This window comes from Homalodisca vitripennis, chromosome 2, assembly GCF_021130785.1.
Source record: "Homalodisca vitripennis isolate AUS2020 chromosome 2, UT_GWSS_2.1, whole genome shotgun sequence".
NCBI lineage: Eukaryota > Metazoa > Arthropoda > Insecta > Hemiptera > Cicadellidae > Homalodisca > Homalodisca vitripennis.
Window position 1 is genome coordinate 126,812,074 of NC_060208.1, and position 17,223 is coordinate 126,829,296.

General features: G+C 35.1%; 1 protein-coding gene across 1 annotated transcript in view; it reads right to left on the reverse strand.

Annotated features, from left to right (window-relative positions):
- Positions 1-1,758: 1,758 nt before the first annotated feature.
- LOC124354691 (A disintegrin and metalloproteinase with thrombospondin motifs adt-1-like) overlaps positions 1,759-17,223 on the reverse strand; it is a 58,604-nt gene continuing 43,139 nt past the window's right edge. Inside the window, exons 5-17 of the mRNA XM_046805331.1 lie at positions 11,296-11,557; positions 10,847-10,952; positions 10,570-10,704; positions 9,368-9,471; positions 8,421-8,563; positions 8,084-8,335; positions 7,363-7,477; positions 6,456-6,595; positions 5,594-5,821; positions 4,307-4,418; positions 3,542-3,699; positions 2,974-3,130; positions 1,759-1,938 (exon numbers count right to left, since the gene is read on the reverse strand). Of these exons, the coding sequence (XP_046661287.1) occupies positions 1,814-1,938; positions 2,974-3,130; positions 3,542-3,699; positions 4,307-4,418; positions 5,594-5,821; positions 6,456-6,595; positions 7,363-7,477; positions 8,084-8,335; positions 8,421-8,563; positions 9,368-9,471; positions 10,570-10,704; positions 10,847-10,952; positions 11,296-11,557 (2,037 nt within the window). The 3' untranslated portion in view covers positions 1,759-1,813. The remainder of the gene's footprint in view (positions 1,939-2,973; positions 3,131-3,541; positions 3,700-4,306; positions 4,419-5,593; positions 5,822-6,455; positions 6,596-7,362; positions 7,478-8,083; positions 8,336-8,420; positions 8,564-9,367; positions 9,472-10,569; positions 10,705-10,846; positions 10,953-11,295; positions 11,558-17,223) is intronic.

Here is a 17,223-nt window from a genome sequence, read left to right on the forward strand (position 1 = left end):
TTGCTAGATAACGTAAAGTTATTTCTAGTTTTGTTTTACTTGAAATAGCCTGACGGAATTTGGTGTCTTTTTTCTGGATAAGCGGAGTGACTAACTCTAATAGCTCTTTAAATTTAGGAACTGACTTTCTTAAAATGTTTGCATAAGATGACGGATCTTCCAATTCTAGTTCCTTAAAAGGTTTTACTGATGCCCCCAGATCGCTTCTTCTTAATATCCAGGATCTAACCCACCATCGCCTTTTCTTCCGTTTCAACATCTGTTCACACAACTCTTTAACTCCAATATTTAACACACGTCTCAGAACTTCACGACTCACACCAATAGATGACATGGTGCACACAACACACCGTACACAATGTTTTCAAGTCATCAACAGCAACTGTACTAGCGGCTAGTCCTAAATTAATATGAACCCTTCAGATCCGCTGGCTGATGGCGATATTTACCGGCGGCTGGTTAGTAGCGGCTGCTAAACAGCCTAGTCTGACTGCGGCTTTACGGAAAGTAGAAAATAACCATAAGTATGAAACGACAGTAACTTAAGTATCCCCTTAATAAAAGAAGTAACTATGAAAAAATTTAAGTTTTTAAAAACGATATTTATTTTGGAAGTTCATGGATATCTCGGTACTTCCACTCAGTTAATACTATATATATATATATATATATATATAGGATAAACTCTGTCCTAAAAATGTGTTGATAGATGGGATTTCTTCCATATAGATAAAACATTTTTGGGCAGAATATAGTTATCCTGTTGAGGGTATTGTGTATTTACTGGAGGTGGCAAATTCTCTTGTTCGATGGTAAAATAAATACGGATAGACGTTGTTTCATTTACTATAATTCTCCAATAAGTAAGCCAACCATTTGTTTAGTGCTTTTAAATGTTTTTGAAGCTAGAACTCGAACATGATGAGACTTTAATGCTGCTGTATCATTATAAAACGGCTTAGTTGGTTGATATATAAGTCGTACAGAATGGGTATAAAAAGGGTTTCAAATATGGTACGCTGTAGAGCATCTGATTTAATTTTATTCAAAATTGCAATGGTATCATTAAATTTGAATTAAAATGTTTGCCTTGTAAATAAATTTTGATAATATTATAATAGATGTGCGGAAAAAGTATTTTTATTCCCTTCCAACAGGTAAGGTATATTTGAAAATTGTATCTGTAACAAATACTCATTGAAATACTGACCACCTCTTTTGGTCTTTCCATTAGCTTCATTTTTTATTTTAGCGTTAGCTTTAGCAATCAATCTAACTTTCATAACTAGATAATAGACTGTCTAATGTACTTTTTAAAAGGGATTATGCAAAACATCTTGTTGATAAATAAATCAGAGCATGTGACCTTCATAAAATCAACAAAATTCTAAAGGTTTCTTTTCTTATTTTGGAATTTTCCCTGAAACTAGAAATTAATTTTATAAGCCCCCTAAAGTAATCATTAAAAAACCTCCAAATTTACATAACATTCTCTCTATACCGAAATTGAACTATGAAGGAAATCCAAAAAGTAATAACATCAAATGTAACGTGTGCTTAACGTAAGCCAAGATGCGGCATATGTAAGATGTTAATAAATTCTAAATCTTTGATTGCACCCAAAAAACATCATTCATAAACTTACTCTGTTCATCCTGCTTCAGAGATTATATTGGAAAAACCATCACTCAATTAAGAGCAAGAATGACCAATCATCGGTTTGATAAGTACATCATGGATACATAAATACACCACGAAGATATTTAAACAAATTTATTATTAAAAATATATACAAAACTAAAGCCCTGAGCCTCTATGACATTGTGAAACTTGAATCAACATCATTGAGCTTGAACCAATCAGAGAAGTCTGCAATCACTGGATTTTCTAGATCGACTACTTCAACATTGGTTGTAACTGGTTCTTGTCTTTGGTTTCCTAGAACATACACAAATTAAATTACGTTTCAAATTCAAACTTAAGTTAATAGTTATCTTAAAAATCATGTTAATCCAAATAAACGGGGTTTATAAATAACCAGTTATTTTTATTTCACGTGTTTGTAAACTGAAAGTTCATGAGAAAGTGTCATAATTTATACTCTCTATTGCACACTGGAATTCAGATTATCTATTTTCTATGATAGAAGCAATATAATCTAACAACAATTATCGTTATTAAATTTGCGTAATTGAAATATACTGAAATATACATTTAGCTTAGATTAACACTGTTCTGCAACAGACCACAACTACATACGAGAAAAGTCGAGAAAAAGAAGAAACAGAGAAAAGTCAATAATCCAATATCCATTGATCACCTTTAGAGACGGTAGGTCAGCAGGAAAATCCCATCGATATACAATTTATATCATTTATATATTTAATGTAGGAGTATTCATTTTATTAGCCTTCTTCAGAAATCAGAATAAAAAAAATTGAAAGTTACAGGTAAGGAAAGACGTTGGGTGATTGCACGTATCTATTACAAGTATAATTCACTAACTCTAACTCCTTCGGAGACTTCTGAGACTAAAAAGCTAATGCCCTTGGTTTGGAGAGACAACTCTTCAGCCTTGTCTTATATTTAGTTTGGCTTTCATTTTCGTACTAATACCATTTTCGCGAGTTCCTGACCATAAGGTTTTCTCTATCGAAAAAGACAGCCTGCTAGAACATACCAACTTCTTAAGTTTCTGAACCTCTTTAATCCATGGTACTGTTCAGTTAATGTCCTCCCCTTGTACAGTAAAACGAAAACGGTTATGGAAGTTGTATGCAGTTAGAAAAAATCAAGCGTCCCAATTAAAATGTGATAGACAAGTTGTTGTAACAAGCACTGTTCGCCCAGACACGTCCAGGCTACTAGGTTCCCTAGTAAGGAATGCCTACCCCATCATTCTCTAACCATTATATTCCATTCATTATGATATACTTTTAAACAACTTCTATAGAGAATACTATGCGAGGTTACCTGTTTGGTTGAGGTATTGGACCATCTCCGCGAGCGTCTGGTTATCCAGCTTGACTGTAACTGTCACAGAGTGGTCAAAACTGCGTCGTTGTCTGCGACCCGCAGCTGGCAGCGTGTATTCAGACTCGTGTAGCGGTGTGTCGTCAGAGCCGAACTCCTTTGACACAATTGTGTCATAGTAAGTAATAAAATGCACAGTCATAATTATTGCTAACTAGCCCGAAAATCATATCTATCAACAAAAATTATCTTCAGCTAATAATTGTAATAATGCACCCAGCATCTTAAAGTTCAACGTGTGATCTACAGCAACACAAATGTGCTTAGTCATTAAATGGATATCATTATTGAATTTGGATTGGAATTTAAGTACATATCCATCAACGTAATAACTATCAATAATTATTCATGAAGGGTAGGTACAACATATTACTAGTAAAGATGCAGTTTAGTTATTATATTATTTGAGCATTCGGTATAAGAAACCCTAAATTCAAATCGCTAAAGAACACAAAGAGATTGATAATGTTAAAATTAAAAAAAGAACGCTAAAACAATAAATACTTACTAAACATTTTCCCCGTATACAGAATGCTTTCTTTGTGGTGTCACCTTTGGTACAGTCTGTTCCAAACGGGAACCATCCGTCCTCTCCATTGACCAAGTAGAACCGATGAAGTACAGTCTCGTCTTGACATGCAATGCGACATGACCGGTCAGGATCTTCTATAATGCAAACTATTTGTTGTCATCAACGTTGTAAAAAAATAGTTAATCTATCGTCGATGTAACTTTCACGCAAACGACATTATAATAACAAACAGTTTTAAAATTGCGCTTGGGGCTTGGAGTGATGCTTTAATACTTCACACGACGGATTTTTGGTTTCTTGATGTATTTATTGTTTGCATGCAATGTAAGCTGTTGTGCTGTTACGGAAAACTTTACACATATTTGAAAAATAAATATTCTAAAACCGTTCAGCGTTATTTCAGAGACTCGACTATTACAGTAGTAGTGTGCGTCACGAAATAATAATAATGAAAATAAAAAAAACAGTACCATACCTCATGCGATTTTAAAGAATGTAATTATTTGATTACTCCTTTCCAAGCAATGCACAGTTGCACACTCAAAAATTTCAATAGAAAACTGTTTATAATTAAAATTGTATAAATTATGATATTTTGTTTTATTCAACAACTTGCACTTAGTGAAAATGTTTTGTTTTGAGCATATCAAATACGTCCATCGAAATTGTTACAACTAAGTATTATTACGATTAAGGCAAGATAACTACAACAAAGTAATAAATGCGAATGTGAGTACTGACCCAAGGCAGGCGACAGCTGCATGCCCATGCCAGAGAGACGGCGGACGCGTTCGCTGTACTGGGTGCAGATCATAGTGGCATATTCCAGAGTCGACTTGATCATTCCACAAACCTGTCACATATTATACTTTTGCAAGTCGACAGTTCCTTAGTTTGTCTCGGAAAATTAAAACTGTTATTTACTACATAAAAATGTAATGTTGTAAATTTATAAATAGAAAATATAGTTTTTATTTCACTAAGGACCTTTTCCTGTCTCAATATTTTCCATCTATAGTCAATTTTTTAATTCTGTCTCATTCAATCTCATCTAAAAGCTGGTGGTCCACATGTCCTCCATATCGTAATAGATTGTGCTTGATTAATAATGGCAGACTACACATACTCCCTCTCTATATCTATAAAGGCCGCTGTTCATTGTGTAGGCTATATTACGAAATAACATTACAGGATAGGATAAAGCAGCTCATGGCTGAATCGTTAGTAATGATTTCTAGTATGGGAAAGGGTAGCATGATGGGTTGTATGAGTATGTATATACCAACTTAGTTAAATACAAATAAAAACGTATGCATTGAAGATAATCAATAAATCTTTAGAATTAGAAACATACTCTTCACTTTTAATAATGTCTTATTAATTTTAATATTCCTTAGTTAAAACCTTGAACTAAGGTATATTGAGATTTCAAGTAACATTCTTAATATGCATTAATTTTGATTCCTTCAATGTGTAACAATGGATGTATAACCATTATCGATTAGATTACTGCAACTAGCATTCAATAGCTACTGTAAGATAAACCGCTCGCAAAGAAACCTGCGCAGAAGCAAATATTTGTACAGCCACGCACAGGAGGTCCCCCCTCCAGTGGTGAGGAGTGGGACAAGCATCTCCTTGTCTCTGTTTTATCAGCTGTGTGGACCGTGACTCGCTCGCGCCATTTTGTTTACACTTCAGCTACTTACCTATTCTATAAGTATATTGTATTTTTGTGTGTAGGTCTATATGCGTTTAAAATATTAGGCTAATTGAGCATACTAATATAGCCATACACGTATCCAGGGGGCTTGCGTTTTGGTGTGAGGTTAGCCGCTAAGTGGCAGTGGCCAGGTCAGGGGACGAGTGCCGAGCTGTGGTAGGGATACTGGAAGAGGGTGGCATCACATCAGCGGAAGGGTATATTACCCCACCCTGCGTAAACTGAAAACGCCCAGTATCTTGTTGTAAGCGGTTTACCTATAAACTACTTACCCTGTTGGTATATAATGTTCCTCCTAGACTTACCGCGTTATCCTGCTTACACAGCTGGATGCTGGCAGAAGAGTTGCACTGAAGGCAGGCTCGTCTCTCTACTAGTCGCACCCCGCTGCCCGGAGATACGCAGTTGTAATAGCAATCTGTGGTAGGCTGCCACACACCCAATGTCACCTCCCTCCTTTTCCCTCTAGACACCAGACGTTGACACAGCTCAGCAGACAGTCTCATGTAACTTCCTTGCTCACAGGTAAACTCCTAGAGAACATTTTCGTGTTATTTAACATAGACGAGAATTCCAAATCAAAGTTCTGCCCCTGAGTACAATAAAAGAGATATGTGACGAATCGTTTGTCGTTTTATAAGGGTGGTATAGTGGGATCGTTTGCGGTAGGATTATAAAAAATATTGTAGGATATCCATCTTTGAAAGATGGGTTTGGTAAATATACTAGCTACTTATTGCTGAGAGAGTGATTCATTACTGTTATTAAACCATTTTAAATGAATTAGCGTCTGAATTCAGAACAGAATATTAGTGTTTTTTTCTCTTACATTAATTTGTTTAGTAATTAATATTTATTTTTATCTTATCACATTAATATGATGATTCTTAATAATACTCCAAGAAACTCCTGAATGGAACATAAAATTCAGTATTTCAACTCTCACAACCAACGGCATTACTCACTCGTAATATAAGTAAGGCAACTGTTGTAGTAGTCTGCCTATGCCGCATGACAACAGTCATAACTTTAAAGACATTTAACAGTATAAGATATATTTAAACTTTAAACCCAAGATATAGGTAACTCAACAACCACCGCCTACTTTCTGGTGGTTCCCTGCTGCCCCTATGAGCACATACGAGTTAATATGGCGTCGTATCCCACCTGACAAATGCCGTTTATGCAGTATTGATTCTGTTTTTGGTTCTGGTGAGTGTGACAGGCAGTTCCGTCGGGGAAGGTCCACCCTCTGCTCTTGGAGCCGCCGTTTCGCTTATAACACCAAACTGTACACGCTTCCTCGCCTACAACACATCATCATGCATACGCACTTATCGATAGTTGAACATAGGTTTCATAGCATCGGTAACTTACTGGGTAGCATGAATTTATTGTCTGTTATTACTAGAGAGCACTAATAGGGAAAGCAGTACGTTACTGGAACAAATCTAGCCTACTATACTTTTTTTTTTCAAAAGATAACGCAGGAGTCCAAAATAGTTCAATGTCTTTTATGATTTTGATGCTCCAAAGTTGACTTAATGTTCTTTCAGGAGAAGTTTCTGCTTTTGCGCTTTTTCAATCATGAATCTACTAAATTAGCAAGTCGGTTACAATAATACCTCATCGAAGCATTATTTGTACATTTTTATACCCACAATTCATTAGGTGTTTCCAAATAGTATGCCTATAGCTTGATCTTACATTATTTCTATACTACAGCTTCAGTATTTTCTACGTTAAAAACTGCTTCATTAATTTATCACAGGGACTAAATGTCGCACTACTAAATTACTTTTTAAATATACATTTGCCTATTGATCAAAGATGGAGCACAAATGCTTCTAAGTAGGATTAGTTTATGTACCCTAAGCTAATAAAGTCAAACTTTTGGAGAAGAGTACAGATGATAAGGAACATATAGCACACAGCTCATACAAATCAGTTGTACACTTTTGCACTTATGATATCTTGATATAGGCTAATTATTCATGTTGAAACTGAACACAAAAATAAATCTTTTGTAAGATACATGACGTCGATAATGTACGCTATTTGCTGTTTAACTTACCATCAGAACTCATCTTCTGTAAACCAGTCCCGACCAAGTCAAAATCTACATCCCTTGCCCGTAAACATACTTCGTCTGCGAAGTCTCTCACTGTAGTCTTAGGTACATTTTCACACTGTAAAAAATAGATTAGCTAAAATAATGCAATTATTAATATTGTTTATTTTAACTTTTATGGTAAAGAAAGTTAAATTACCACTACTAAAAAAGTCTTTTAACATACTCTAGATCAACAGCCTACTAAACAAGCTTAATACAGATGCCTATACGATGTTGTTTCAGAAATCATATCAGTTAGCGCACCCGCCTTCTTTGAATAATAATAAGGTATACCCATTAAAAAGTAACGAATCAAATATATTGATAACCAACTTCAATTTTATCAATCTTGCCTACGATGTGTTATTTTATTATCTGTCATTTGGGGCTAATCCCTTTTCCTTATATCTCCGTTAACTTATTTCTATCTTGTATCTCCTCCACTAATCCTTATTGTTTGACTTCCTTAGTCTTTATCTCTCCCTCCGTTTTAATCTGATGATTAATAAATAAACATTTAGAAAGAATCACGTTAAATAAAATGAAGATGATATACACGAGAAATAAGATTAACAAATCTAGAAGTGGCAACTAAATTTATTGCTGATCTTTTAATACATTTAAATTACTTACTACTACTACTACTTAACATATAGACATGTGGACTTGAACAATACATCACCTGGTTGGTAAAGCAGGTCTGGTATTTTCGGTCACTCCCTACACATCCATTTCCTCCATTCTCCGGACGGGGGCTATTACACTGACGATGAGCGAACATGATCCCAGTGCTGCCACCTCCTCCGCCCTCTCCCTGAAGGCAGCCAGACGCACACTCCGAATAGGACTCCCATGGACCCCAACCACCGTCAACCACCGCTGTTGCTGGCTGTGAAGTTAACCCTCTCACCACACATCGTCCACCACGACACCACTAGCCAACACATATTCCACAATTACATTTGTAGAAGATTACAATAGAACAGACGATAAAACGTATATAAACCGCCTCACAGTACCTTGTTTTCGCCGCAAGCTGTGCCTTCTAGAGCGGGATGGGACGTCCAGGTATATCGGTCTCTATGGCAGTGGAGATCCCGACAAAGGTCGTGCAAAGGCTGGGAACTGGCGTGGCGACTACCAGTCCCATACTTAAGTAAACCTGTCTCGAAAACCAACATCAAACTTTACTACTGTTTTAAAAACTCGAAATATCCTAAATATTTTAAAAGGATTACTTTGTTGCAAACAAGAAAAATGGTTGAGTTAACGTCTATCAACATATATTTAACTCTCACATAAGTGATCCTGAATATTCTGAAGCCCTCTGTTATTAATAAAACAGACTGATAGTAATATTGTTTTAAGTTCCATTACACCATTTTATACACTAGAGCCTCTTAGAACTAAATTTTGAGGATGCAACTTTCAACATAGCTTGGTTATGCCACTGGTTTAAAATCTTCTTCTAGGCTACGTACACGTTAATAGGGAAAATCTGAGTCCATGTGGATTTAAAAGGAATCATAATTACTGTTCATAATGAAAACGCATTAATTTGGCATTGCACAAACGGAGACCATATCTGATACTTGTTATTACGCGATATAAGTAGGTTTAGAATAGGTTATCATAAATATGTTAGTAATTGTACCAAAGTTAAAGTTCCTTTTCTACGCTTATATTTTGGTACTATCTCGAGGGAAATACAGGGGCATTTCCGATCTGCATTTTTTTCCGACATCACTTCATGTTGGACGATCTGGCACGTGATCTGAGGTCGGCCGAGTACGAGTTGGAGAACTTCTGCAAAAGAAGAAGCACACACACCCCCCCCCCCCCACAGATAATAACGACCTGTCAGTGATTCAAATTATTTATTTACAATAAGTTATGAGTACAGGTTAGAACTGATCCGACTAGGCTAAACTGTTAATAATTTCAGTGTACTGTGTATGTTACTTACACTGCTGGTCAGCGTTGAACCGTTCGCCAGGTAAGACCCCATGACTCGTATGGTCCAGTTGACTGTCTTCGGCGTGATCCATCAAACAGTGCGATTGTGGGCTCCTATACATAGTCATTTTGGCTGATATTATTCCCTACTCGGGTTTAATTATTCAAACATAGATTCAATTTTCTATTCTATATTAAAAAATATATTTTTGTACTACAGTTTTGAAACTATTGGAGATAGAGACTTTAATAGAAACTTTAAATGTAGAAAATGTTTATTTTTTAAAGAACTTTCTAATTATGTAAAACACAACCTAGGTTGAAAATGTTTATTTTTTTTAGATTGGGGCTGTTAAGTATTTCAAAATTCTATGTATTTTTAAAATGTGTAAATTTTGGGGTAGGGTGGCATTTGATGATATTTTTCGATAAGCCGTCTCATCATTAGTAATAAATAACAATATCGTATCTCTACATTTGTGGAGGTAGTTGCAATAAATTTACCCACAAACCCCTCATTTTTTAACGTTTTGGTGTACCCTGTACATAAGCGGCAAGATAGGTTCAAACTTTTTGCATCAAAATAATGAGTGAAGAAATACCTTTAAAATGAGATGTAACTCAACATACCTTTACATTTGAACATTTTCCAAAAACCACACCTACCCCCCAAAAACTACCCTTTTGGGGAGTTTTAGAGATTTCAAAATAATTTCTCCACATTCTTAGGGGTGGAAATAGGGGGTTTAAGTTGTTACGAATAATCTACCTCGTTTGGTTTGGCCGCTATACGTACTGTACGGGTGCTCTGCCTCACCCTGTATATAATACTGTTACCTACGTCATAGTTTATTTCTTGTTTTGCATCGTTCTTGTTAAGCATTTTTCTTTGTTATTGTTATATATTTATCTATTTATTGTTACACTTTACTTGTTATCTATTTATACTTTCTTGTTATGCATCTTACAATTCATATCTATTTGTTTCATTATGTATTTATTGTTTTATTTACTGGTTGCATATTCTATTGTTTTTGTTTTAGTCTACTAATTAGTTTCTTTGGTCAATTGTTATGCATGTAGATAAAATTGAAACTTACTTGTTGAAGTGGTGATGCCGTTGAAATAATAAAAAAAAATTAAAAAATATATTTTGGCCCAAGATGGATTGCTGATAGGTCAAAACAACTTAAACCTATAATTGAAACCTACCGGAGGAAACGAAGGAGATAGTGTCGGCTGCATTCAGACCATGTGATCTTGCCACTTCCTAGGGTGGGAGACATGAGGAAGCTTGTAGGGTCACAATTGTTGTCTGCCATTGGACCATCATGTCTCATTCCAAGGCTAAAACAAAGACTTTTCTCAGTTTAAATACATTAATACATGGGCTATGATGGGAAGAGTTGATTCAATACGAAATAGAGCTTAACCCAATGTTCGCAATACATGTGTAGTAAAACAAACAGCAAAAGGAAGGATTTCTTACTTATGTCCAATCTCGTGAGCCACGACGTAAACACTCTCGAAGTGACGACCTTCATTGACGGTGCAACTGCTAGTTGGAGTGCACATGCCTGCCACTGGAGCCAAACCTACACAACATACATAATATACAGCATTACAATAATATGAGTTTATATTGTTATAAAATGTATAAACAAACTTTGAATCAAATCAAAAAAAGCTTTGATTACTTACAGGAAAATAACTTAAAATAAAAACTTTTAAGACCTTCCTGCTAGCGCATGCAGAGTTATCTTTTGTCGGTTAAGGAGTAGAAGTGGAGAAACTTAGAAGATGCACTTTTGATTAAGATCCAGCAATAAAGTTATCAACGGGAAATAACAGTCTGTCATACATATCTTCATGAGTAAGCCATAGAATGTAGATAGTAGAACCTTCATCAATTTATTTGTTAAAATGTATTACACTGACCCACAACTTGGCTGCTGAACTTGCCGTTCTTGCTGCGCACGAAGAGGTCCAGACCGGTCAGTATGAGTGCATGGTCCCAGTGGAGGGGATCGTCATCACCCGGTGGGTTCTCCTCCCTTTGCCAGGCGCAGAAGTTCCCCAGGAACCTATCGATATCGTGGTAACGCACCAAGCCTGCAGGATCATTGTGCAGGATTTCTAGTCTTTTCATGACGAACGTTACGGGCTGGCCAAGAGACGGGTCATGGTACAGCAATTGCACCTGAAGACAGTAGCTTCTATGAATTGTACAAGTTTTGTTAAATATCATCTTAATAAGAAAGCCTTTTTAGGAAAGTCTTTTGAGCCAAGGAAATTTTTTTTAATTTTAGTTGGAACCATTTTCAAATAGTTTAAATCTTGTGAAGTCAGATAGACAGCACGCAGTGTTGCAGCCGCGTCTTCCGAGCCCAAAATGTACTGGTTGGGGCTTGACTTACCTAGCTGTCCTGCCTCACTTAAATGGTAGATTTATTTCGTTTTTGAATTTGTATCCTGCTGTTTCTCAGAATACATGTTTGTATCTGTCTCAACTCACTTCTACCTTCCTTATCCCTAATGCCATAGAGGGATGGCCAGGGGACGACCACTTGCTAAATGTAAGTCGTTTAGTGAGGACCTCCTGCCGTACCTGTGGAAGGCGGTTCTCAGTTACCGACCAGTAATAATTCGGAGTAATATTTTGAAAATGTAATAAAAGTACTTTAATGTATCTGGAATTGTATATCAAGATTTTCAAGTTTTAAGTAAATTTGTCATGTTTAATACATATAAATAACGCGCTTACTTAAAGGCTATATCAAAATAACTCTAATTTGGACACTTATTATTAATTATTGGGATAGTCATGTCCTCATTATCTTATTTAAAAGAGTTATTGAATACCATAGTAGGATAATACGAAAAATACTATACACCAATATTAGGATTTACTTTGTTAACATATCTTGCAAGGACCAACGGTCGTTACATAATAGGTAGGGACGTAGAGTTTTGCAAGTTGCTAACTAGATCACAAGGTGAATCCATCTCCCTCCCTCTGAGATATGATACGTGATGTATGTCTTATTGATTTTGAGCTGTAATATGGGAAAGAACGGCTCGTTGAGGCATGTTTACTTCAATTTCCCTGTGTTTTCTTAAAGCATACTTCAATGATACACAATTTCAAGGGAATCAACCAATTTTGGGTACATTATGTACAAATATTACAGCTTCGTTCGTTGATGTGGCTTTTATAACAGAGTTGAAATAGTTTTCCTAATGTGTTATATAGTTTAAATTCATCACTTGTGATTCAGTAAACATCCAATTCATAATCATAATAATAATAATATTATAAATGCGAAAGTGCCTTTGTTTGTTTGTTTTGTTTTCACGCGTAAACTTCTAAACCGATTGTACTGAAACATTACATGGACATTCTTACGGTTCCTGAGATGAATATAAGCCTATTCTTATTTCCAAAATACCTCCGGGCTACGCCCCACTGGTCTCTATAGATGCAAAAAATCTCATCTTGCTCTAAATTATAGAATATTAATTACAAGATCCTGTTAATACAATCAAATTTTTGTGAAAATCTTGTTTTATGACAGCGTAACTATATGTGTAATTAGATAAACCACGGTTATAATATTTTTGTTTCATAATCCAAAGGTAACTGAAACTAAACAGCTGTTAAATTTTCTTTGATGTTTCAGGCAAAGTACATGAAAGAGACTGGAACATTTACTTACAATTTAATTTTATATTAGTAGTGTAATGCAGATAACAAAAAGACAATGATACCCTGTGAATGTTATTCCAGATTGAGCCAGTGACAAATTAAAACATCTAATGGATTGGAAATACTCGATTTAGTTTTTTCCACCTTAATGAGGAAAACTGAGAATGGGTATGTTTACGAATGTCTAGATTCTCAAGACTGGTTGGCTTCTTTTAACACTTGATGTGGCACTTTAACACTTGTATGTTTCAACAAAGTATTCTTTCCCAGACTACAGTCCGAAAAATAAGACGTCTACAACTCAAAACCAATCGTAAATGATAACTGAAATGTTGCATAAACGTCCTAAAAATTTTCCTAAACTTTTTTTAAAAAAAGTAGGTGTTTTTTACCATAGTAGACTTCTTAGCCCTAAGTATTTATGTATATTTTCTGCACCGTGACAACAAGGTAAAAGTCAACTACGGGACTGAAAATAAGTACTTAGGTTTCTATACAAACTATACAACTGATCAAGTACTGTATATTTAATGTTTAAGTGTAAACAACTGTTTCTGTCGCTTTTGTAAACTTAAGCTGATATTGTCAGTTGTTTACTGTTAGTTAAATTTGGATCATGTTTCGTAAATATTTTCATTATTTTTTCTGAATTTTAAAATAATCTGGGAAACTTTTCCTATTTTCTCCTCTTAAAAACCATCCTCGAACTTTAGCGAATGATAAATAAAAGAACAAGCCGAATTGGTCCAGCCATTCCCTAGATCAGCACTTAGTGACACATTGAGCGATTCAATTTTATTTACATTTTTACTTATATAATGTGGAAAGTAATTTTATCACTGTCCTGATATATTAATGTGACTTCGTAGGCCGCTTTCGCACGAGGCGAATTTTCGCCGCGCAGAACGCGCCTTTAATGTTAATGGGCATTGGAGAGCATGGGAGCTTCAACACGAACCTCCGCCCGATATCGTACTCGAACACAACAAACAAGGACAAAATTAAAACCAGATATCTATTTAAATGACAATAAATTAGAACAAGTAGTTAGAAGTGACAAAACGTGTGGGACTTTTCATTGATGCCGATTTAAGTTGGGATATATATATATATATATATATATATATATATATATATATATATAATATATATATATATATATTAGTTGTTAGTCAAATGTCATCCGGTTTTTTTGCCTTGAGGCAAATGACAGTTTATTATTCCTTAATTCATTCTCACTTATCCTTGGGAATAAGCATTTATGGAGCAACGACAAAGAAAAATGTAGGTACAATTTTTTGGAACAAAAAAGGCGTTTGGAATTATATGTATGGTTTTTAAAGCGATGAATCTGTTAATAACTTATTTGTGTGCTGAAAAATATTAACGAAATATACCCTTTAAATTTTGGATACTGTAATGTATGTAAAACAACTTGAAGATCACAGTTTTTGTGACAACGTTCATCCGTATTAGACACGATTGAATAGGCCGGTAGAACCACATAATTTAGAATTCTTCAAAAAGAGAACAGATTATGGGAACCTAATTTTTGTTCCATCTTCCAAGATAATGTCTTTTTGAATCTAACTCAATTAAATGTAAGAATGATCTACGGGAATATTTAGTAAAACTAGCTCCGTACTCCCTGAATGGAGTTTCCTAAAATAACTCTAGATAAGCACTGTAATGTAGGATTTTATAAGCTATTGTGATTAAGTTAAAGGTAGGTATTTATAAACTTTTAAAAAGAGTATGGCATTGTTGTATAGTATTATTTTAAATCTTTAGTTAACTATAACGCTATTTATTGTACCCACTGCACAAAATTATGAAAAAAGGATATTTGAATATAAATCTAAATCTGACACCGCGTACTCTCTATAACAAGCGGATTCTGCGTGGGGCCGAAGTTGTAACTGGAGTGTTTACACGGGAGAGAAATTATATACGCGGCTGACAGTCCTCGGTGCCCCTCAGAGGTGTGGGACGATCATGGTAAAACGTTATTGCGCGATTCTTTAAGAGCTGTCTATAATGGAATCAATTGACGTTTATGAATGGAATTTATATTGATTGCAGCAATACAAATCTGATTATTGATATTATATTATTATAACTTAAAATAGACTTACTCACATATAGCCACACTTTATTCACTATTAGAACAACATCAAACAAAATTAAAAATTTACCAAATTTCAACATCTATAATTTTCATGTATTGGATGCAATTTCTCGTGTTTGTGATTCACGCTGTAACCAATGTTGTAGGAGGCCACGTAGTTAAACAAGAGAAGCCACAAAAATGTTGTCACCTTTTCTCTAGGTTCCTGAAATAGAGCACTAAACGATCCGGTACTCAGAGCGTCTCTCCATAATTATGTGAATGTATAAGTTCCCATTCCGTCTCTTCCTTTTTCTTCTAATCAAACACAGACCAGCAGATTCTCTGCGTGTCGTACATCACTACTGCAAGGTCATGACGCGATGCCTGCAAAAATTAAATATTGTGCGTTTTCCATCGCGCAAAATCCGCTTCATGAGAGGATCCAGACACCGCAACATAAATCCAACGCGTGAATCCGCGTGAATGTTATTCTAGTAGACTGCAGACTCTGATAGTTAGTAAGTAGAGTTTGTTGGAGTCACAGGCGCTAGAATGAATTGGCTTCTCTACTTCGCTGGTAGATAGCACTGCTGCAGCCACAATTTGTAAATTTTAGTATTTTAAACTTTGCACCCTAATTTAATTTGTTAAATTGTCTCTAGTGACAATAAGACATTTAAAATGTTGATCATTTTGATTACAACTTAATATACATTTAAATGTTATTTGAAGCCCTTTGATCATTAAGTAAATGCTCCAAACATTATGTTCGAAGGGTCGTGTTACTGTATGGCTTAAAACCTACAGTTTTACGTTTCTTGTTTGTTATAAATCAGAGTGGATGGCATTATTTCCTTTGTTTGCCGGATTTTGCACTTAGTATTACTTGTTTGTCCAAATATAATCAGGTTCCACTCGAATATAGCAAACAACAATCTTTTGGCATGCATGAACTCCAGCAATGTTTCACAGAAGTTATTGAATCCTGGACCAGAACTCTGTTGTAAATGTCTGGCAAAAACTTAATTGTTAGGCTGATGTTAGACTTGTTAGAGATGATGCTCATGTTGAGCATTTTTGGTGTTTGTTACTTACATAGAACATTACACTTTAAGTTGTTCATATATTTCAACTATTTTTTTATAATTTTCATTGTTGAAATGTGTTTATTTGTACATTAAATAAGACAATGGTTGTCCACCGATTTAAAGTAGCAAACACCAAAAGAGCTAACTCAGTTTTCTAAGATGTAACTCCAAAGACCAGTATAGTGAAACATAGGCTAATATCTAAAACAGAAGTCAACCTATGGATCGGGAGTTAGTAATATTCCCGAAATTATTTTTGATCTCGTTGTAAGATTACAAGTTCAGGAAATATTAATGCCACCTTTAGAGAAAGTTTCAGGTATTAAGCTTGTTGCTTTTGTCGAAAACGACTGTGAAACTGCAGGAGATCATTTACAAAAGAATATTGAATGGATAAAACCGGACATCGAAATCAATCATGAAATTGGGAACGTCAAGGGAATTTATGAACAACAGTAGGCTAGCACAAACTAGGACAGGAAGCCACCATGACATGTGGAACTAATGTATTCCATATTGAGGTCAGTGACATGATAACCGCGTACATAGTATAGCTATAAATTCCATAGAGTAGTGTGCTGTTTCAATGAACTAGATGAAGTCACCTCGAGATTTATTTCACCCTCCCATAATGCATTTATTAATCTCTTTGGGTACGTCGTTGGTTAAAAGATTTCCAAACTTTTTTTTCAGAATTTTAAATACATCTTAAACATGTACTCGTAATTGATCAACCCAGAAAATAGTGAGAGAAACTAAAAGTTTGAAAAAAAGTTCACGAGTTCGTAAACTGCAAACATGAATATTTTGAATTATACTTCCACATGAGTTTATATTATTATTGATGTTTATTACTCCATATTAAAAATGCTTGGTCATAATAACTAAAAGAAATACATCGTATGAGGTCAGGTTAGTATACAATTACATCGCAGAATTAATTTATGATGCCATTGCTGTAA